Source organism: Cavia porcellus, unplaced genomic scaffold, assembly GCF_034190915.1.
Source record: "Cavia porcellus strain 051 isolate PalLab524CR breed Dunkin Hartley unplaced genomic scaffold, mCavPor4.1 scaffold_9, whole genome shotgun sequence".
Taxonomy (NCBI): domain Eukaryota; kingdom Metazoa; phylum Chordata; class Mammalia; order Rodentia; family Caviidae; genus Cavia; species Cavia porcellus.
Window position 1 is genome coordinate 68,141,876 of NW_026947492.1, and position 23,514 is coordinate 68,165,389.

Consider the following 23,514-nt stretch of genomic DNA (forward strand, 5'->3'; position numbering starts at 1 on the left):
GGGAATACAAAATGTACAATGCTGTTCATCAAGTGTAAATTTGCATTAGCCCTAAAATATTTCTATTTTCTTCCTAAGGTAAGTTACAATGTATAAAAACAAGCTGTCTAGAAGTATTAAAAATATTATTGTTCAGAGTACTTTCTTTCAAATCATTGATCACATTAGATGAGTAGAGTAGAAACATTCAAGTACTATCCTTTTAAGTGTGTTTAAAATATCTATGGATTTTATTTGTTACTTTTGTTCACTGAAACAGGCTTTTAAAGGGAGATTTTTATTCAGAATTACCATTTAACCTTAGACATAATGTTAACAACTTGTAGTAACAGAAGACAAAATCAAAACCACTCAATTTTGAATCTGCTTAGCCTTCACACCACAAATGATGGAGTTAAGCATAGGGAGGACAGGTTTGCCATTAAGATATGGATGTGATGGGGAATGGTTTCACCTTCAAAGTGGTGGGCAAAAAATGAAAAGGAGGCTGGTGTATAGAAAATAAGGATGACACAGATGTGGGAAGCACATGTGTTAAGAGCCTTAAGTCTGGCCGTCTGGGAAGGTATCCGAAACACTGTGTGAAGGATCATCATCTAAGATATGACAATCAGCACTACATCCAGCCCTGTGGACAATAGAGCCATCGTCAGGCCATAAATGATGTTGACATTGATATTGTCACAAGCCAACCTGGTGACACCCATGTGTTCACAGTAGGAGTGGGGAAGGATTTTTCTCCCACAATATAAGAGTCGATTTATCAACAAGATGAATGGCAGCAAATGAGAAAACTCCAGACCGTAGCTGCTATGCCAATCTTCCCAATGACCGTGGAGGTAAGGATTGTGGTGTATTTCAGTGGGTAACAAATGGCCACATAGCGGTCAAATGCCATGGCCAAGAGAATAGCAGATTCAGCCACAAAGATGAAATGTATGAAGAACATCTGTGACACACAGCCACAAAACGATATATCTGAGGAATGGAACCAGAAGATGGCCAGCATCTTGGGGACTGTGGCTGTGGAAACCAGGACATCTGCTAGGGAAAGCATAGAGAGGAAGAGATACATAGGCTCATGGAGACTGCGCTCGGTCATAATCAGGAAGACCAGGAAGATGTTGCCTGTGACAGCCACAATGTACATGAAACAGATAGGGATGGAGATCCAGGTGTGCAAGGCTTCCAGTCCCGGGATTCCAATCAGAATATACCACATGTCCTGGGCACTGGTTTTGTTCTGAAAAGAAGATGCCATCTGTGCCGTTGGGTAGAGGCCCTGTGTTTTTAGTGGAAGATTATAAGGTTGAGAATTCAGGAGTGACTCTTTGGGCTGAATTAGATCTGGTCATGTTTTCGCAATATTTTCATCTGTGTGAAATGACAGTGACATGAATTAATTAGCTTACAACTTTACTTCTTCTATAGAACAAGTAATGCTTGCATCTTGGAAACTACTTATGATTTAATAGTATCTTATTATAAATAATAATACTTCACATATGTGAACATACTCTATTTTTAAAGTAGCCTGTTGAAAAGGCTTCTACAATAACCCCTAACATGAATAATAATGTTCTTTTGACAAATAAAAAAAGAAGGTCCTAAAAACAAGGAGCCTCTCATTCTAGGTCCAAAAGCAGGTAGGATAAATCTAAAAGCTTTGATTTGAGTTACAAGCTACTACTGCCTGTAAAAATAAAGCTTAATACAAAAACACACTGAGTTGTTACTGATCATATCCTTGAAGAAACTAGATATGAAACAGTTTTTCTCTCTATGGAAGGATTAAGTTTTTAAAAAATCAGTTTTAATCATATGTTCTCCTTCATATTAATGGGCCATTAATTTGATGTTAAACTGCATACTAACTACAGATCACACATAGATGATTAAAGTAATCCCTGTGTGCCAATAAATCAGATTCTCAAAATCATATCAGACATTTAAATCTAAACTCTGGCAATGGTAAACTGAGCTATGATCTTAAATATGTTTTCCAAATATATGACGAAGAAAAATTATTCTTTTCTCCTCTACTTGGATCACTGATTAAAAATTGGTAATAAACCCAATAGATAAAAATAAAATTAATAAAGTTAGGATTTGTGGTTGATAGATAGCTCCTGCCCTCCAACATTCCCTCTGTCAGACAAAATAGCAGAAGTTCTTATTTCTGCCATGCTAAACACTTAAGAAATGATTACCTCTTTATATCTTTATTTCAGTGCAATTCTGTGTAACTAGATACCTGAAGTATAGTTTTACAACTTTTTATTTTCAGTAAGTGTTAACTCTCTGATCTGTCTTTGCAATATTTGGATCCTGTTTTTCAAAATTACAGTTAAATATACAATGCCTACATGATCAACCCAATCAGCTTTATTTTAAAGTCTCCAAAAATATTACAATAATAAGTTAAGGTATACATGTATGATTTAGTTTGGAGAAACCAATTGCTTATATTTTAATATTCAGTTTTATTGTTCAATTGAAAGATTTTTTAGGTTTTAGAAAGAGAAAGATAGGGGCGGGCCCACACTATCCCCAGAGCCCAGCCTGTTTGGGACTGCCACGCCTAGCCATCGATGAGCAGAGGAGGGGCTGGGCGGATCTGAGGCCCCTGCATCAGCCCCCCCCCCCCCCGTGTGTCTGGAGGACTGTGGATATCTAAGCAAGCAGGGAGGGATCGCAGGTTCCTGAGGCACTGCGGCCTCTGGTGAGTGCTCAGCACACTCTGCCCAAATACCAGACTGTTCCGGACCCTCCAGGCTTCCGGGTGCAGTGAAGTGGAGAAGTGGGTTTGAGGCCTCTACATCCACCTCCCCATCCCAGCTGCACGTGGAGAACTGCTGAGCTTCAAACGGGTGGGCGGGCCCATGCTATCCCCGGAGCCCAGCCTGTTTGGGCCTCCCACACCAAGCCATTGGTGTGCAGAGGAGGGGCTGGGTGGATCTGGGGCGCCTGCATCGGCCTCCCAGTGTGTCTGGAGGACTGTGGATGGCTTGGCGGGCGGTGGAGCATCACGGGTTCTGGAGGCCCTGCAGCCTGTGGTGAGTGCTCAGCACACTCTGCCCAGAACCCAGACTGTTTGGGTCCGTCCAGGCTTCCGGGTGCAGTGAAGTGGAGAGGTGGGTTTGAGGCATCTACATCTGCCTCCACATCCTGGCTGTGATTGGAAAGCTGTGGAGCTTCCAACGGGCAGGTGGGCACACAGTGTCCCTGAGGCCCAGCTTGTCTGGAACTGCGGATTTCTGAGCAGCCAGATGAGGGCCATTGGTTGTGTAGGCCCAGTGGCTTGGGGCAGTGTGGTGCCAGAGTCCCAGTAGCTGCAAACATAGACGAGGATTTCCAACAGATCCTGAGGAAGCTTTCAAATAACACCTGAAACAGAGAAATATAGGAAAATGATAAAACGAAAGACCAAATTACAACCTCAAGCCTCCTGCCCATCTCAAGAAACCCTAGGAGCAATGTATATAGAAGAAAATATATGTGATTCACCTCAAATATCGGACACAATAGCTACTGAAATTAACTCCAGAAAGCTTTAAAGAAATTCAAACTCAAAATAATCTCCCAGGTAAAAGAAGAAATGTTAAAAGAAATGAAAGAGATTCTGAATATATCTAAAGAAAACACAGATAAAACATTGGAGGAACTAAACAAAAAGACAGAATCCCTAGAGGAGCAATATAAGAAACAAACAGAATACATAATGCAGATGCACAGAGATATACAGGAAATACAAAACTCCACTGAAAGTTGTAAAAACAGCCTTAATGAAAGTGAAGATAGAATTTTAGACCTTGAAGACAGGATTGCGGCTAGTAAACAGGAAAGGAAAGATCTTTTAAAAATAACAAGGAATCAGGAAACAACAATTCAACAACTGCAAGACGATGCAAAGAAAAATAACATAAGAATGATAGGGATTAATGAAAAAGAAGGAGACAACGTAAAGGATGTCAAGAGGATATTTAGAGAAGTGAAAGCTGAAAATTTCCCAAGCATGAGATCAGAAACCGACATCAGGATTAGTGAAGCATATAGAACTCCAAATAGTCATAACCAACATAAAACTAAACCCAGGCATATAATAATCACCATCCCAGAAATCCAGCACAAGAATAGATTATTAAAAGCTGTCAGAGGGAAAAGACAGATCACTTATAAAGGAAAACCTATCAGAATCACAGCAGACTTCTCAGCACAAACAATAAAGTCAAGAAGAGCATGGAGTGAAGTATTCCAGATCCTAAAGCAAAATGATTTCCAACCTACACTGATATATCCTGCAAAACTATCATTCAAAATTGATGGTGAAATATGATACTTCCATGACAAAGAACAGCTGAAGAACTTCATAAACACCAACCAACCCTGCAAAAAATATTGAAAGACAGTTTAGATACACAAAGGAAAAAACCACTAAGCAAAGCATATAATTAAACAGAACAGAAAGATAAAGATGCAACAGCAGAGAGATAACATGTCAACAATAAACCAGCATTTAACAGTAATTACCATTAATGTAAGTAGTCTCAATGCACCAATCAAAAGAAACAGACTAGCAGAATGGATCAAGAAACAAAATCCAACCATATGCTGTTTATAGGAAACCCCTCTAACCCAGAAGGATACTCACAGACTGAAAGTCAAAGGATGGAAAACAATACTTCATGCAACAGGAATCAAAAAAAAAAAAAAAAAAAGCAGGAGTAGCCATTTTGTTTGCAGACAATGTGAACTTTAAACCAACAATGACCATAAAGCACAAAGAAGGTCATTATATACTTGTAAGGGGAAAACTCCAAGAGGAAGAGATAACTATCTTAAATATATATGCACCAAACTCCAGAACACCCAGTTATATAAAACAACTATTAACAGAAATTAAAAATCAAATTATCAGTAACACAATTGTAACAGGAGACCTTAATACACCATTGACACCAAGGGACAGATCAACCAGACAGAAAATGAGCAAAGAAATAACAGAACTGAATCACACCTGCGAACAAATGGATTTGATAGACATATACAGAATGTTCCACCCAAAAACACTAGAATACACATTCTTCTCAGGAGTACATGGATCAATAGACCATATATTAGCTCACAGAACATATTTAAACAAATGCAAAAGAATTGAAATCATCCCTTGCATGTTATCAGACCATAGCGCTCTGAAATTAGAAATTAATGATAAAAGATACTGCAAAAATCCTGCAAACACATGGAAACTGAATAACAAACTCTTGAATAATCAGTAGGTCACAGAAGAAATTAAACAATACATAAAAGAAAATGAAAATGCAGATACAACTTACCGGAATTTGTGGGATGCAATGAAAGCCGTCCTGAGAGGAAAATTTATTGCACTGAGTTCCCACATCAGGAAAACAGAACGAATACAAATAAATAACTTGATGCTACATCAAACAGCTAGAAAAAGAAGAGCAAGTCAAGCCAAAATGAAAAGAAGAGAGGAAATTATTAAAATCCGAGCAGAAATCAATGCAATAGAGACTAAGAAAACAATCCAAAGAATCAACGAATCAAAGAGTTGGTTCTTTGAAAGAATAAATAAAATCGATAAGCCCCTAGCCAACCTTATTTTAAAAAGGGAAGAAAAAGCTCAAATTCATGCAATAAGAAATGAAAAAGGAGAAATCACTACAGACCCAAGAGAAATACAGAAGATCATCAACACCTATTTCGAAAACCTCTACTCTCAAAAGTTTGATAACACAGAAGAAATAGACAGATTCTTAGAAACACATGAAGTACCAAAGCTAAATCAAGAGGGTGTAAAACTGTTGAATAACCCAATCTCTGTTGATGAAATTGAAAATGTAATTAAGACCTTACCCACCAAGAAGAGCCCAGGCCCAGATGGATTCACTGCAGAATTCTACAAGAAATACAAAGAAGACCTAATGCCGACACTCCTCAAATTATTCAATGAAATTGAAAGGGAAGCAATCCTTCCTAAGTCATTCCTGAAAGCAAATATTACTCTAGTACCAAAACCTGAAACAGACCCAACTAAAAAAGAGAACTATAGACCCATCTCCCTAATGAACACAGATGCAAAAATCCTCAATAAAATATTGGCAAATAGGATGCAGCAAATCATCAAGAAGATTATACAGCATGACCAAGTGGGATTCATCCAAGGAGTGCAAGCATGGTTCAACATACATAAATCAATAAATGTAATCCACCATATCAATAAAGCCAAAAATAAGAATCACATGATCATTTCTATAGATGCAGAAAAAGCCTTCGATAAGGTCCAACATTTATTCATGATAAGAACTTTACAGAAAATTGGAATAGATGGTCTTTACCTCAATATAATAGAGGCCATTTATGACAAACCAACAGCCAGCATCATACTAAATGGCCAAAAATTGAAAGCCTTTACTTTAAAATCAGGCACAAGACAAGGATGTCCTGTATCACCACTCCTATTTAATATAGTACTGGAAGTACTAGCGAGAGCAATTAGGCAAGAAAGAGAAATAAAAGGTGTAAAGATAGGAAAAAAAGAAGTTAAATTATCATTGTTTGCAGATGACATGATACTCTACATAGAAGACCCCCTAAACTCCATTGAAAGACTCTTAGATATAATAAATCATTTCAGTAATGTGGCTGGATACAAAATCAATACTCAGAAATCAATAGCATTCCTATACACGAACAACAAAATCACAGAGAGGGAAATAAGAGAAACTACACTCTTCACATTAGCAAGTAAAAAAATGAAATATTTAGGAATTACTCTTACGAAAGAAGTGAAAGACTTATACAGTGAAAATTATAATACACTGAAAAAAGAAATTGAAGATGATCTCGGAAAATGGAAAGACATCCCTGGCTCATGGATAGGAAGAACAAACATTGTGAAAATGGCCATTCTCCCAAAACTGTTATACAGATTCAATGCAATCCCAATAAAAATACCGTCAACATACCTTATAGATCTAGAGAAATCACTGCTAAATTTCATCTGGAACCAGAAGAGACCTAGAATAGCAAAGGAAATTCTAAGCAGCAATGACAAAGCAGGAGGCATCACAATCCCTGACTTGAAGTTACACTACAAAGCAACAGTAGTAAAATCAACATGGTATTGGACTCAAAACAGAGCCAAAGATCAATGGAATAGATTAGAAGATAAAATCACAACTACAAACACACTCAACAACCTTATCTTTGATAAAGGAGCCAAGAAGGTTCACTGGAAGAACGACAGTCTCTTTAATAAATGGTGCTGGAAAAACTGGCTCTCCATTTGTCAAAAACTAAAGCTAGACCCATGTCTATTAACATGTACTAAATTAAAATCTAAATGGGTCAAAGATCTGAATATTAAAACAGAAACACTAAATCTATTGGAAGACAAATTGGGTAGAAACCTTGAAGACATAGGAGTAGGTAGAGAATTCATGAACAGGACTCAAACCGCACAGGAAATACTTCCCAGAATCATGAACTGGGACCACTTCTTATTAAAAAGTTTCTGCATGTCCAAAGAAATCTCCAGCATAGTGAAAAGAAAACCCACAAACTGGGAAAAGATTATAGTGACCTCTCAGACAAGGGACTCTTGTCTAAAACATATAAAGAATTAAAAAATCTCAGACCCCCAAAATTCAAAGATCCAATCCGAAAATGGGCATCTGAGATGAATATGTACTTCTCAGATGAAGAAATGCAAATGGCAAATAAATACATGAAAAAATGCTCATCATCATTGGTCTTTAGAGAAATGCAAATTAAAACCACACTGAGATACCATCTCACTCCTGAAAGAATGGCCAGGATCAAGAAAACCAACAACAACAAATGCTGGAGAGGCTGTGGGGAAAAAGGAACTCTCCTACCCTGTTGGTGGGAGTGTAGACTGCTACAACCTTCATGGAGGTCAGCCTGGAGATTTCTCAAAAAGCGGGGATTGGAAGTCACATTTATTCCAGCTATTCCACTTCTAGGCATATTCCCAGAAGAACTGAAAGCATCATACCACAGTAGCATATGTGCACCTATGTTTATAGCAGCACAATTTGTAATCACCAGATCTTGGAAACAACCCAAATGTCCATCAACTGAGGAATGGATAAAAAAGTTTGGTATTTCTATACAATGGAATATTACTCAGCTATAAAGAATGATCACATTGAGATATTTATCAATAAATGGGCGCAGCTTGAGACCATACTCATAAGTGAAATAAATCAATCTCGCATGTGTGAATACCGAATAGTTTCCCTAATGTAAGTAATGATTCAAATATATAAAAATATGTGGTAATCATGATTCCCCATGATGTGGCCTTGAAGCCTTATATAGTTTTCACTTATTAATTGGACAGGCTTTATTCTGGGCTTCTTGATATGGAAATATTTGAAGCTATAGTATATGAAGTTTTATTCAAATATTTCAAGGAAAAAGACAGACACTATGGTAACTACTATTAAGTCGGGTTATTTGGTGATGAAGCACTAGGTTGCTGAAACAGTCATGCTTTGACCTGTATTGTTATATTGTTATGTCCTGTTTTATCTCAATCTCTCCCTTATTCTTTAAAAAAAAATTATTTAGTTATTTGTTATGTTTGTTTTAATTAAGGGGAAAAATTTAAAAAATTAGCAGGATATATAATAGTAACTTTTTTTGATTTCCTATTAACTTGTTTTGAAGTCCTGTAATATCCCACAATCTTGTTTTGACTGATTAGACACTGGTCCATTCTGTATGATATTATCAAGTTTGAGGGTATAGGCAACTACTTTGAAGGCAATAAGATTCACTAAGATGGCCATTCTGGTTTGACTATTGTCTCCTTTGGAAGTCCTGTAATGTTTACAATGCTTAAGTTTTATTGGTCTTGTTCTCTACTGTTTTGTTCAACTTTATAATATCTAATGAGATAGACAATTCTTTTTAAGGAAACAAGAGACATTGTTGATAACCCTTGTTGATAACCTTGTACTCTGTTTTACATCATGTGCTATGTCTATCCTTGGTTTTGACTGACAGCTTTGTTTTGCCATATTTGACTTTATTCTCTTCCAAAAAAAAGTAATAAGAACTAAGGAATAATAAAACCCAAAATGTGTAAATTTTGTTAAAAAACAGAGGGGGGAAAAAGTGCTCTAAAGGATACAACTGCAAGTGTATTTAGGGGTGTTAAATAGATGACCATATTAATGTTTTTGATTGGATCATTGAACACAACTGTTTACAGTCTCACTGTTTGAATGTCCACTTTGTATGCTTTGATCCTGTGACTTGAGCAACTATCTCTAAGATGATAATGTGTAATCTATTAACTGGTGATTTCTTACTTTTTTTTTTTTTTTTTTTTTGTAGTTCTGTATTACTTATACCCTTACACCGCTTTGTTTTATTTTATTTTTTCTCTTTTTCCTTTTAAATAAAATTTTTTTAAAAAAGAGTCAGCATTCTAATTTGTGTACCCCAAATACACAGATAGGATTGCATTTTGAAGTAGTCAGGACCTGAAATACTAAGACTTCAGTTGGATAAAATCTATTACATTCATATTCTTTTTTTCTTTTGTTTTCTCCCCAAAGAATTGAACTCACTGAAAAATATCCTCAGATCTTTATTACTTTTCAAAATTATTGTTTTGGAGAAGGGATTCTCTGAGTTGCTAAGTTACAAAGGCTAGACACAATATTGATCCTACTTAAGGCTCATACGTGGTGGTCACTTACCTCATATTTTAAAAGAAAAATTTATTTCAAAATATTACTTAAATTTTATAGATGTAGGACTTCCAGGAGAACATGGTGGACAAATAACAGCAGCCACAGAAGTTCTCTGAGATTACCAGCTTAGAATCCAGGAGTGGTGCTGTGTGAGGAGTCCTAAGTGAGGGGAGATGTACCCTGCGAACCCAAGAACAAACTAACCTGAGAGAAACCAACTGGAAATGCAATCCTGATGCTATAACAGGAACAGATAAAATATCAGTGCTGAAGCTAGATCCCTTGCCATTGAAAGCCGTGATTTGAATTTCCTCCTGCTGCTGCTGCATCCCAATCAGCAAGGCAGGAAGAGAGACACGCGAAAGCTCTGAGAGTGGGAATTGCTGAACCAAATGGCATTGAGAGTGGGACTGGCAGTGAGCTCTGCATTGACCTGTGGTGAGTGAGAGAAATGGGGACCTTTTCATAGAGTAGGAGGCTCCAACAGAGGACATTCTGGGAATGGGCAGACTAGCCGGAACAGGGCCCTGCAGTGACTTTAGTCACATATTCCCTTCTCAAGTGGGATTGGTGCAGAGCGCTTGACCTGGTGATGCCAAGGACTAAGATCCAGTAGGTAGCCCAAATCAGGTCCCTGCACCTGACGGTGCACCCTAGCAGTGAAGCCTTCACTAGATTGATCTGGAGGGACGGGCCCAGCAGAGGCTGCCCAGATCTGTGTCTCCCTAGTACACTGCAGTGGGCGGGGACACCTAGTCAGCGCAATTCAAACAAACTGTAACAGACAAAGAGAAAAAAAAAACTGGACCTCCTACATACGCTTGTATGGAAGGAACAAAAAGTATGGGAAGAGGAAGCAGCAAGAAAGGGTCCTCAGTCCCCAAACCTGAGAACACTGATCCAGGAAATGTAAATGCAAAAGAGAATGAAGACAGAAAACATGCAATATCAGACATGGCACCAATAGACATAAAGCAGTATCTCTGGAGCCTCATACACTAGTTCAAAAATCAAGTATTTAATGAAATAAAGCAAGAAATAAGTAGAATAGTTAGAGAAATGCTAAGCATCACTAAAGAAAAAACAGATGGTTGAAAGGAAGAACAGAAAAAAAGGGGAGAATTGTTTGATGAAGAAAATAGAGAAAACATAGAATATGTGAAGCAGGTTCAAAGAGATTACCAGGAAACTAAAAACTCTATTGAAAGCTGGCATAACAGCTTGAAAGAAACTAAGGATAGATTATCAGAACTGGAGGACAGATTTGTAAGGTGGGAGCATGAAATGATAAACTTCTTAAAAATAACAAGAAAATAAACAACAACAATACAAAGGCTAGAAGATGATAAGAGGATCTATAACTTAAGAATTAAGAACATAAAAGAAGAAGTAGGGACACAAACAAATGAACTACAAAAGCTACTCACAGAAATAATCCAGGAGAATTTTCTGAATTTAGCAAAAGGTAAAGATACTCAGATGTATGAGGCATACAGGACCCCAGCCACCTACAACCCAAACAGAGATACACCCAGGCATATAATAATCAAAATTCCAGAAATCCAATATAAGAACAGAATATTAAAAGCCATCAGAGACAAGGAACCGATCACTTACAAGGGAACACCCATCAGAATTACAGCAGACTTCTCAGCACAAACCATCAAATCACAAAAAGAGTGGAGGGGAAATAATTTAAGATTTGAAAGATAATAACCTCCAGCCAAGATTGATATATCCTGCACAACTGTCCCTAGAAACTGATGGAAAAACCAGGTGCTTCCAGAATAAACAGGAACTAGTGGAATTCACAACCACCAATTCAACTCTACAGAGATTACTTCAGGATATTCTGAAAATGAAAAATACCAAGGTTCCAGAAACAGTGGCACAGAGGCCACAATGGATGGAGAAAAAAACAAAATGAAGAAGACAAATTGACAATTAATGACAGAAAAAAGCTCAACAGAAATGAGGCAGAGAAGATTGGATGACAGGAACAGCCATTTTGGAGAAAACAAGACATCGTAATAGGTAGTGCTGATTTAATATCCTCTTGTTTTGAAGTCCCATCAAGCTTTTGTTCTGTCTCCATCAGTTTTAACCTGTTGTATCTTACTGGATTTTATTATATACGATAATATAAACAAAAACTTTTATAGACAAGGAGATTATACAGAAACATTGTTCAGTTTCTGTCAGTTCATTCTAAATACCCTGTAATACTGTCATTCTCTTGAACAGTTTTACATTGTCTTGATACATTTGATGCTACAGTATATGAAGTTATACCCAAAGATTTTAAGGAAAGAGACACTATGGTAACTACTTTTATGTCGAGATTATCTTGTGGTGAAACACTATTTTGCTTAAAGGGCTATGTTTTGAACTGCACTGTTTTGTTGTTATGCCCTCTTTTTTATTGCAATCTCCTTTATATTATCTACTTTTTCATTTTTAGCCTTTTAATTGAGGGAAAAATAAATAAATAATAGCAGGATATATTATAGTAACCCGCATTGATTTCCTATTAACCTGATTTGAAACCCTGTATTGCTCTCACCATCTTGTTTTGACTGATTTTCCTCTATCCTGTTATGCTTGATAGTAGCAAGTTCAAAAGTATAGGCAACAACTATGAAGACAATAAGATTCACTATGATGCCCATTCTGGTTGACTATTACCTTCTTTTGAAGTCCTCTAATGTCTCCAATGTTTTGGTTTTATTGGTTTTGTTCTTTAATGTTTTGTTCAATTTTATTATAACTGATGATATAGGCAATTCTTTTTAAGATAGCAAGAGGCATTATGGTAACCATTGTTGATCACCTTGAATTTTGTTTTTATATTATGTATTATGTCCATCCTTTTGATTTGACTGACTCTGTCCTGGTATGTCACATTTGGTTTTACTTTCTTCAAAAAAAAAATGTAATAAGAACTGTGGGAGTAATAAAACCCAAAATGTGTAATTGTCATTGTACAAAAGAAAGGAAAAGAAAGTGCTCTAAAGGATATAGCTGCATATATATTTAAGTATGTAAGATAAATAATGGTATTACTGAGTTTTATTGGATCATTGAACAAAACTGTTTGCAGTCTCACTGTTTGAAAGTCCCCTCTATATGCTTTAATTTTGTAACTTGAACAACTATTTCTAAGATGACAATATGTAATTAACTAGTGTTTTCCTACTGTTTATTTTTTCTTAAATTTGGTATAACTTGTACCCTTTTTCTGTTTTTTTTTTCTTTTTTCTCCTTAAACAAAAAAAATTTTATAGATGTAGGCATGAATAATTTTCCATTCATACTGAATATCCACAAAATTCCTATCGTCATCTATTTTTGCACTTTCTACTTTTCAGGTTCCAAATCATATCACTTTTGGAATAATAGCAAATACCATATAATCTATCTTATTTCAAGATCTCAAATAAAGATGTTATACACAAGAGGACAGTTTAATAGAATTGACACAATCATTGAAAATCATTCAGAATATGCAGTCATTAAATAAATCCCTACTTAAAACATAAACCAACTTTCAAATATGAAAGCCACCAAGATAATTAAATAACAGAAGATAGTTTTCTCTAGAAATAATGTTAGAAAAACCATATCACATGCACAAACATGCATGCACATGCACACACAGAGATATGCATTAAAGTCTGTATGTATGTCCAAAAAACCAACATATACTTACCCATACTTCATAAGCAAAACAGAACTTGAGATTATTAATGAATCTAAATGAAATATCTAAAATTGTTGGAAGAAAAACTTTGCAATTTAGTGTTAGGTATAATTACTTAAAATAAAAACTTAAATTAAAAAGATGTACATCATCCAAATCATAGCACATTTGCTCTTTACTAGACACTATTAGAAGATAAAAATTGCATGACTGAGTAGGGTAAAATAATTGCAAAATGTATATATTCTAAATTGTGCAAGCATTTATAACAAATAAAAGACACAATTTTTAAAAAAGTTTTTCTTTAACAACTTTTAATACTTACACAGATTGTAAGTTACCAATCAGTGGTACATAAAACAAATTGGTGATTAAATTGTGCTTGTCATCCAAACCTAAAGAGAACATTTTTTCTTTATGGTCAAGAGCAAGAGAAGAACATTCACTGTCATCACTTCTTTTTAACTTTGTATGGAAAGTTCTAGCCAGACATATTATACAACAGACAGAAAAAAAAAAACCACTTTAATAAAAGAGATGTAAGACTGTCTCTATTTGCAGACAACATGATATACATATATAGAAAATCTGGAAGACTCTAGCAAAACAAAACTTTTGCAACTTATAAATAAATCCAGTAAATTTATAGAAACTAAAATCAATATAGAAAAAACAATGTGATTTGTAATATTAATAATGAATGTACCCAGAGGGTAAATTAGATAAATAATTCCTTTTACAATTGCAACAAAAATAATAAATACTTAGAAGTAAATTTAATCTATAAGATAAATAACCTGTACATAAAGAATGGAGGAAAACAGGGAATGAAGAAGATGGTGGATCAGTAAGCAGCAGAGTAAATAGCCTCTCTGAGAGAAATAGTCCAGTTGTTGGACTATAGCATTCCAGAGAAGACAAGAAGGAATGAAGTGGGCCTCCTCAACCCAGTAAGAAACTAAAGTGAGAATTAAAGCCCACTGAGAGGATTTTAAAAAAAAAGAAAAACTTAAACAAAAGGAGGCGGTTACAAACAGCACTTTCACTGGAGCCAGGACCACCACACCAGAAGTGGAGACACATGGGCACAGTGAAGCTGGTGGTTAGCAAGCCCACAGGCCTTGGCAGGGAGATGCGGTGATGGAGGGGAGCATCAGACCAGAGGACTGCACTGGCTGGCAGTGAGTGTGTGGGACTCAGTTCTCCCATGGGAGTGGGAGATTAGCCAGGGCGCCATTTTAGAGTTGGGCAGGATAACCCTGGAGACAGAACCACAGCTGGCTTTTTTCAGCTACTCCTAGTTTGGAGCAGACTGGTGGAAATTTCTTGGATTGAGTCCCGCCTCTCTGCATGGTCCAATAGCCACTGCTGAGGTTTCCCCAAAGATATCCCTAACCAACCCCACCCATCCAGCCAAACTAATGTGGTGAAGACTCCCTGTGGTTTACTAATTCAGAAGGGAGAGCCTAGTTTTCCCCACTCGTGCTTTCACTCCCGTAGCCACCAGCAGACTGAGGAAAGCAGCAAAAAACAGAAATCCCTAGCCAGCACACTTCAAAGTAATTATAACCAGTAGAGGAAGTTCTGGGGACCCCACTACCCACTTGTCTGGAAGAAACTGGGAACATGACAAGAGGAAGGAGCAAAAGGCAGTCTCTGGCCTCCAACAAAGCAGTACCAGTCCAGGGGAGGTAAACAGAAGGATAAGGAGTTGCACACCTGAAGTTTTTGAAGCCACAGCAACTGAAATAAACAACTCCATGTAGCTATAAAAGAACTTAGAAAAACTGTTACAGGTAAAAGAAGATATGAGAAACATAATAAAAGAATTGCTAAGCACCTATAAAGAAAACATAGATGAAAGAACAGAGGAGCATAGAAAAAGGAGGGAAACCTTCAATGAAGGATGTAAAAAAATTTAGAACACATGAAACAGATTCAAAGAGATTAACCAGGAAATTAAAAACTCCATTGAAAGCTGGCAAAACTGCAGAAACTAAAGATATACCATCAAACCTTGAAGACAGGTTTGCAGCTTGCAATTGAGAAAGAAAAGATCTCTTAAAAATAACAAGGAATCAGGAAGTGACAATACAAAGGCTAAAAGATGACAAAAGGATCTATAATTTAAGAATAAAAAATGTGAGTGACAAAGCAGGGGTAAACACAAATGAAATACAAAGGCTAATTACAGAAATAATTAAAGAGAACTTTCTAAGCATAGGAAAAGAAAATGATATTCAGATATATGAGGCATACAGCCAACTACAACCAAAATAGATCCACGCCCAGACATATAATAAGATGTCAGAAATTCAACACAAGAACAGCATATTAAAAGCTGTCAGAGAAAAGAAACAGATCACCTATAAAGGAAAACATTAGAATCATAGCAGACTTCTTGAAACAAACCAAATCAGAAGAGCATGGAGTGAAGTATTCTCTAAGTCCTGAAAGAAAATAACCTCCAGCTGGGTATGGTAGCTCACTCCTAATCCCAGCACTTGGGAGGCTGAGGTGGGAGGATCATTGCAAGTTCGAGACCAGCCTGGGCTACCAAGTGAGCTCAAGGCAAGCCTGAACTGCATAGCGAGAGCCCGTCTCAAAAAAAAGACACACACACACACAAAAAGAAAATAACCTCCAACCCAGATTGATGTATCCTGAAAAACAATCTCTCAGAATTAATGGAGAAACAAGATACTTCCATGACAAAGAGGAACTGGGGGAGTTCAAGGCCACCAAACAAATCCTACAAAAAATACTGAAAGACATCCTAGAGAGAAAGAAAAAAGACTATGGTTTCAGGGACAGTGGCAGTGGGGGCTCACTGAATGGGGCAGAGAGTGGAATAAAGGGGAAAAGTAGATAACCAATGATAGAAAAATAACCAGGCAGAGATGAGGCAGAGAAAGTTGGCTATAATCACTAATATGAGTGGCCTTGATTCACCAATAAAAAGAAACACAGGCAGAGTGGATCAGGAGATAGGGTCTATCAATATGCTCTATATAAGAAATACAATTAACCTCAAAGTGGACTTACAGAATGAAAGATGAGAAACAATGCTTTGTGTGACAGGGAACCAGATAAAAGTGGAGGTAGCTTGCTCATCAGCTGAAGATTGGCTAGAAAGCCATAACACTCTTATACAATGGAAAACTACTCAGCTATAAAGCAAGAAAACCTTAAGGCTCTTGTAGGTAAATGGATACAACTTGAGATCCTGCTCAGGATACAAAGTTTCAGAATAACTTAGGTGAATGTCAGGCTGTCTCTCTAATCTAAAAATCAAAGGAAGTAGTGGGATGCAAAATGTAAAATGCACCCTGTGAAAAGTGAAAGGGAAGGAATTGTCTAAAAAGAGAAGTCAGTGGCCATTGTTAATCTTGTATCATGAATTGAAACCCATTTTGCCTTAATTCTTCTGTTTAATTTGGTTTTATTCTATTCCAGTTTGCCTACTTGTACTATATTTGATTGCATTGATATCTATTTCAGAGATAGCAAGTTGTACTATGGTATCCATTTTTCAATTCCTATTAACTTGCTTTGAAGCCCTGTATTGCTTTCACTATCTTGTTTTGACTGATTTTACTCTATTTTGTTTTGTTTGATAGTATTGAGTCTCAGAGTATAGGCAACTACTTTGAAGCCAATGAGATTCACTATGATACCCATTCTGGTTTGACTATTACCTTCTTTTGAAGTCCTGTAATGTCTCCAATGTTTCATTTTTATTGGTTTTGATGTGTACTGTTTTGCTCAATATTATTATACCTAATGATATGGGCAATTATTTTGAAGATAGAAAAAGGCATTATGGTATCCATTGTTGATCACCTTGTATTTTGTTTTTACATCATGTACTATGTCTGTCCTTTTGTTTTGACTGACACTATTTTGTTTTGTCACATTTGGTTTTATTCTCTTCAAAAAAAGTAATAAGAACTGTAGGAGTAATGAAATCCAGAATGTGTAATTGTAAAAAAGAGAGCAAAAAAAAGTGCTCTAAAAGATATAACTGCATGTATGTTTCAGTGTGTAAGATAGATAACCATATTACTAACTTTTTGTTGAATCATTGAATAGAGCTGTTTGCAGTCTCATTGTTTGAATATCCATTTTGTATGCTTTAATTTTGTAACTTGAACAACTATTTCTAAGATGGCAATATGTAATCTATCAACTAGTGATTTCTTACTGTTTATGTTTTGAAATTCTCTATTACTTCCACCCTTTTATCTGTTTTGCTTTTTTCTCTTTAAATAAAATTTTTAAAAATTTGCTCTAAAAAAGAACTGTAAAACACTGCTGAAAGAATTAAAAAATTACAAATAACTTTAAATTTATTTTGTTTTAATGTACTGGAAAAATAATTATTGTAAAAATGTCAATACTTTTAAGTTATGTGTTTGGAAGGTAATTGGATCCTGTGACCATCATTCCCATTAGTGGATTCATACATTTGTAAGCTCAGAAGTTGAACGTTGTGTTAGGAAGTGCAGCCTGGTTGGAATTGTGCCAGTGTGCACCTGGTCCTGGTTCTTCAAACTTTTTCCTTCCTCACAGCCAAGAGTTAAAAGACAGCTTTCCTCTGCTGAGTCCTTGTACCATATTGTTCCTGCTCTGGAGTCAGATAGCTATGTACTGAATGCACTGGAAATCATTAACCAAATAAAATTCCCCTCTTTAAACTGTAGGAGCCAGTGGTTGGGGATTTAGCTCAGTGGCTTAAGTGCCTGCCTGCTAAGTGCAAGGTTGTGAGTTCAATCCCCGCTACCAAAAAAAAGAAAAAAAATTGTAGGATCCAAGTATATTGTCTCAACAAAAAGGGTGCATCTATTACAAATAAAAGTATAAGAGAAACTAATGAAAAAATGAATGTTGAGTAATGGCTATAATTAAATACATTAAGAATAGACAATATACCTAGCTAATAGAATTTAAAATTTGTGGTTCTATTTATACAGCACAGGAAATATTTTGAATTCTACTTAGCAAAAATAAGCGCCCAAAACTTAAACACTGAAGCAAATGGGTTGATATACTGAATGAGGATGTATAAAAACCACAAAATAAGAGTCATTGACTCATTTTGTTGAAAAAAATCAGTAAGTCAGAAAAATGTGAAGGACCTCAGTCAAAAGAAATGATCATTATAGAATTCTAGGGAAGAATACTATGTAGCTAAAATTCAAATAAGTCCATGTTTTGATAGATTCAAACCAAAGCATGGCTGTTTTAAAAAGTACATATCAGTTATGAATGCTTTTAAGTGTTCCCTACATTCAGTATAATATCTATCAACTGCTTAGGGTTATTTTTAACAGACGACGAAAAATTAAAATTTGTATAGAGCCAAAAATTTACTACAGCAATGTTCAACAAAAGGAAAAGGCTAGACACATCACATTCTCTGGCTTAGAAACATATTTTATAGAGATTTCCATAAAAACTGAATGGTACCAGTATTAAAAAAAACAGATAAATTGACCTATGGGACAGGAGAGAAATTCAGAATCTGTGTCTGGACCCTCATCTTTCCACTGTGATTCTGCTCACCTGCTTTGTTTCCTGCTGCCATGAACTCAGCATCTTTGTTCTGCCCTGGCCCACTGAGACTTCTGCCTCTATCCCAGGTGACCACCAAGTGAACCCCTGAAATAGTGAGCCAAATTCTTCTCTCTTTAATTTTGAGATGCATAGTGTTTTGTTCTGTATCACCAAAACTGACTAATACAACTCTCAACATTCTCAGCATTAAATTTGTTATATCTCCATTTTGCTCCTTATTTACACTTTCATTTCTCTTAGTTCCTTGAGAATCTTCTATCTTTCACCTTTGAAAGTTTAATTACAAGTTCTGTTTAATTACCTTTGAAAGTTTAATGACTTTGATAAACATACTTGAACTATACACAAGTCTGACTGGTGACATTTGACCTTACTCTTAAGTTTTGTGACCTTCTCTAGTAATGAAAAGTTATCTGCCATTATTTTTTTAATACACTTTCACTCTTGTCAGAATTCTCAAGTCACTGAATGTTCATCTCTAGTTGCTCTTATGATATAATATTGTGCCTAAATTCCATAAGAATTTTAATCCTATTTCATTCTCTTTTTTCTTCCACAATTGTTTTTCCAAAGAATCTGTAGTCTTATTCATTAATTCATTCCTGTTCGACTTATTCTGTTACTGATGACTTCAGTTGTGTTTTGGTATTTCTCAGTGAGCTTCAGCTCAAAAAATTCTGTTTAATTTTTAAAAGATAATTTCTTTCCTATATAAAATTCCTCAGTTCAAACTTTGAAGTATTTCTTTGTGTTTTCTTAAAGTTCTGAATTTCCTCACAGCATTTTAAAATTCTGAGTCTAAGAATTAACCCATACTGATTACTACCTATCAGTGTGTGGCAGGCTATGTTGAGTGAAAGGCCCTGATGAATATCGAAAATTTAATAGTCTTCCAGGAATTGAAAGATTACGAATTAATTTTAAGTCTTTATTAAATATTTATCTGACTTTGGTTGGGCCCATATTTCTAGAAGTTCTAAGCAGGCTGCACATTCTGTCTGCATCCACTAGTACTCTGACTACTGAGCATTGACTGGGTGCTTTCCATGTTGAGATTTTCTGAAAATCTCTTGTAAGTGTGCTATCACGCCTCATATTAGAGAAAACCCAAAACCCATGCTTACCTATGCACATTGTTGTTATATTGCTCAAAATGAACTGGGGCTATATGTAGAGATAGTAGTTCATGCTCTCTCCTGTGTCTTCTTGGGTCGAGACTAGAACTAGATACCTTGTGTATAGATAGTAGCCCAGAGTTAAGCATTGAAAGGTTATACTTGTCTCTTGGAATTGAAATATATATCCAAATTAGTATCCATTTATTCATTTATTGATTTATTTCACATCATTTACACATTCAGTGTTAAGTGAGTGACACATTTATAATGAGGAAAAGTGTTAATACTTACACCTTTCGCCTAACCTTTATAAAAATTAATGTAAAAACTCACTGGTATTTTAAGACTTCTGCAAATATTAGGAGCTGAAACATTTTTGGTTCATTCTTTTATTTCTTTTAAACAATGAAAAGAAGTGAGCTAATTTTTCCTATTTTGTTTACAAAGAGTATATAACACAAGACATGTTTGACTACATACCATAAAATTTCAGACATATTAGAAAAGACCAAACCAAAGTTAGGGAAAAAAATAGGGAAATAGAGGTTTTGTGAAGTTAAGGGAATCAAATGATAGAGAAAGTGGATTGATGGGAAGAGGAGAAAGAGTAAAAAGAATTAAGATGTTTAAAGAGTAAAAGAATTAAGAGTAAAAAGAATTAAGAATTAAGCTATTACATGTACTGACACCTCACAAGGATGTAATCATTGTGCAGAATCAATTTGTACTAACAAAACTTAAAAACTTAAAAGAGTGACTTTTGTTCTTTAAAATTTGACATAAAAATTAAAAGCTCTGTTTCATATTTCCTACTGTTATATACTTGTAAATCACTATGTCTCTCAGTGAGCTTCAGTTTTCATATCAACTCCAATGAGTTAAACAATACAGAGGAAGACATATGTTACATGGTTACATTTACTTTGTATTATCTGCAAATCTTTTTTAAAAATGAAGCCTCAAATTTCTGTAAGATGAGAATTATTTCTAAAAAATTAATTAAATAAAACAGACCCTCTCCAAACAGAGGAAACTTCTAGAATCCCAAATGCAATCACACTTCTTCAAGGTAGAGAAGATGTTGAATATAATGTTTAGAAGGTGATTCTGAAGCAGTGTCATGGTTCATCACATCTGTTTATAGTCAAACAGATTTTTATATGAAAATAAAATGTTTCTATCCTCAAGAAAGTTGAATTGAACCAATATAGAAAAAATACAATTAAGTAACCAAAAAAGCATAAGATTTTATGCTAAATGTTTTACAGAATGTCAAGAAACAAATACATACGAAAATACAGCAAATATAGGTTTGAATATTCATGCAAAACCTCATAGAACAGTAACACTGACTAAAGCTTGAGGATAGAAGTAGGAGAAAATAAATGGAAACTATTGCCACCACATCCCATTACAATACAGTCATGCCTACCCAAATATTATGAAGCATTTGTAAAGTCAGGCTGTCCAGTACCACTAGACACAAGATTTCAGGATCTTTTTTTATTGTGATTTATTCTGTTAAGGAATATTTTCTGATAACTTTTATTCTAACATATCTAGTGCAGATATTTATTCACAATTTAACCTCACTTGTAGTAAGAAATATGTTATTTTTTTGAGGACATGACTATGTCACAAGAGACCTAATTTGAGGGTGAAGTAGTAGGTGAAATATCCCTTGGCGGATCTGCTTAGTTTTCACACTATAAATGATTGGGTTGAGAACTGGTGGAACCATTAAGTAGATATGAGCCATGAAAATGTGAATGAGTGGAGAGGAATGCTTGGCAAAACGATGGACAATAGATAACCCTATCATAGGCACATACAGAATGAGCACAGCACAGATGTGGGAGCCACACGTGTTGAGTGCCTTCAGTCTCCCCTCACGGGATGCAAGTTTTAACACAGAATGAAGAATGAAAGCATAAGATACTAAAATGCCCAGAGCATCCAGGCCCCATAGTAGAATAATCACAACCAATCCATATATCACATTAAATTTAGTGTCAGCACAGGCAAGGCGAATCATGTCCTGGTGAAGACAATAGGAATGAGAAAGGACGTGAGTGTGACAGAAATGAAAGAATGCCAGACGAGCCAGAAGTGGAATTATTAGAATAGCGCTTCTGAGCAGGGCTGCAATCCCAACCTTGATGATCAGTTTTGGGGTGAGAATGGTAGCATATCGCAGTGGGTGACAGATAGCTACATATCGGTCCAGGGCCATGGCCAAGAGCACAGATGACTCAGTGAAGGAGAAAGTGTGAATCACAAACATCTGGACCACACAGATATTGAACTGAATCTCCCTAGAAATGGATCACAGCACCCTGAAAAGTGTTATCACTGGGGCCAGGGACATACCTATATCAGTGAGAGAAAGCATGGCCAGGAAGTAGTACATGGGCTCATGCAGCCTGGGATCTGTCCGGACAACATGCAGGATGGTGCAGTTGCCCATTACTCCAACAAGGTAGAGGAGACAGAAGGGGATGGAAATCCAGTGGTGAAATTCTTCATAGCCAGGGATACCTGTGAGATAGAATGTTGAGGACAGGGTGCTGCTAGCATTTGAGGTTGCCATGGAGATGAGTGTTCAACCACCGTCCAATTCCACAGTCACACTCCACTGGTCATGACATTTGATAAATCCATGATCTGCATCAGGAAATCAGAAGCTGATAGATATTAGGAAATAGGGAGAATTTTTCAAAAGAGAAGGTGATTGAGAGTTAAGACAATAAGAAAGATAGGAAAGGGATTTAAAATGAATAGTTGAAGAAAAATATATAAATAGAGATTTTGCTGATGGAGAAGAGCATAAAAGTTGGTGACAGGGAAAGAAAAGAATTAGAATATTTTGTATACACATTATATATTTAAAAGGTACTAGTAAAAAGAAAAGAAACAAAACTTCAGTGTTTATTTCTAGGTTCTTAATACACAGTAAGCATTCTGCATTGTTCTTTCTTCATTTTATTGCTAGTTATTGTCAGTTACTCATCTCTATTACCGAGGATCGGCACTCCCTGCCTCCTTTACGCAAAGCCATTCATTATCCTGTCTAAACATGGGTGACCTTTCAAAGACTGTCCAGATGACATGACACACACACGCACACACATATAACTAAATTCTAGATAAAATATTAATTTGTAATTTTAGTAGAAATTTTCTTGTGCTGTGTATTGAACTAATATTAGCCCTTTTTAATTACTCCTCAAGTGACTTAATTTCTTTAACTATCTCACTTGCTATTTTCTTTCAAGAAACAGAACACTGTGCAAGGAACCTTTACATAATTCAAGAAAGAATTTGACAGCATCACCCTTGTGCTTACTCATCTGTATCCTATTGTATA

At 35.9% G+C, this 23,514-nt stretch overlaps 1 protein-coding gene and 1 pseudogene across 1 annotated transcript; both read right to left on the reverse strand.

The window, feature by feature from the left end:
- Positions 1-351: 351 nt before the first annotated feature.
- LOC100720223 (olfactory receptor 52Z1P-like) lies at positions 352-10,181 on the reverse strand (annotated as a pseudogene).
- An 11,596-nt stretch (positions 10,182-21,777) lies between these two features.
- Positions 21,778-22,737, reverse strand: LOC100719950 (olfactory receptor 51L1-like). The gene is given in 1 exon segment (XM_013147576.1): positions 21,778-22,737. A coding segment is annotated over 1 exon segment (960 nt).
- Positions 22,738-23,514: the final 777 nt, after the last annotated feature.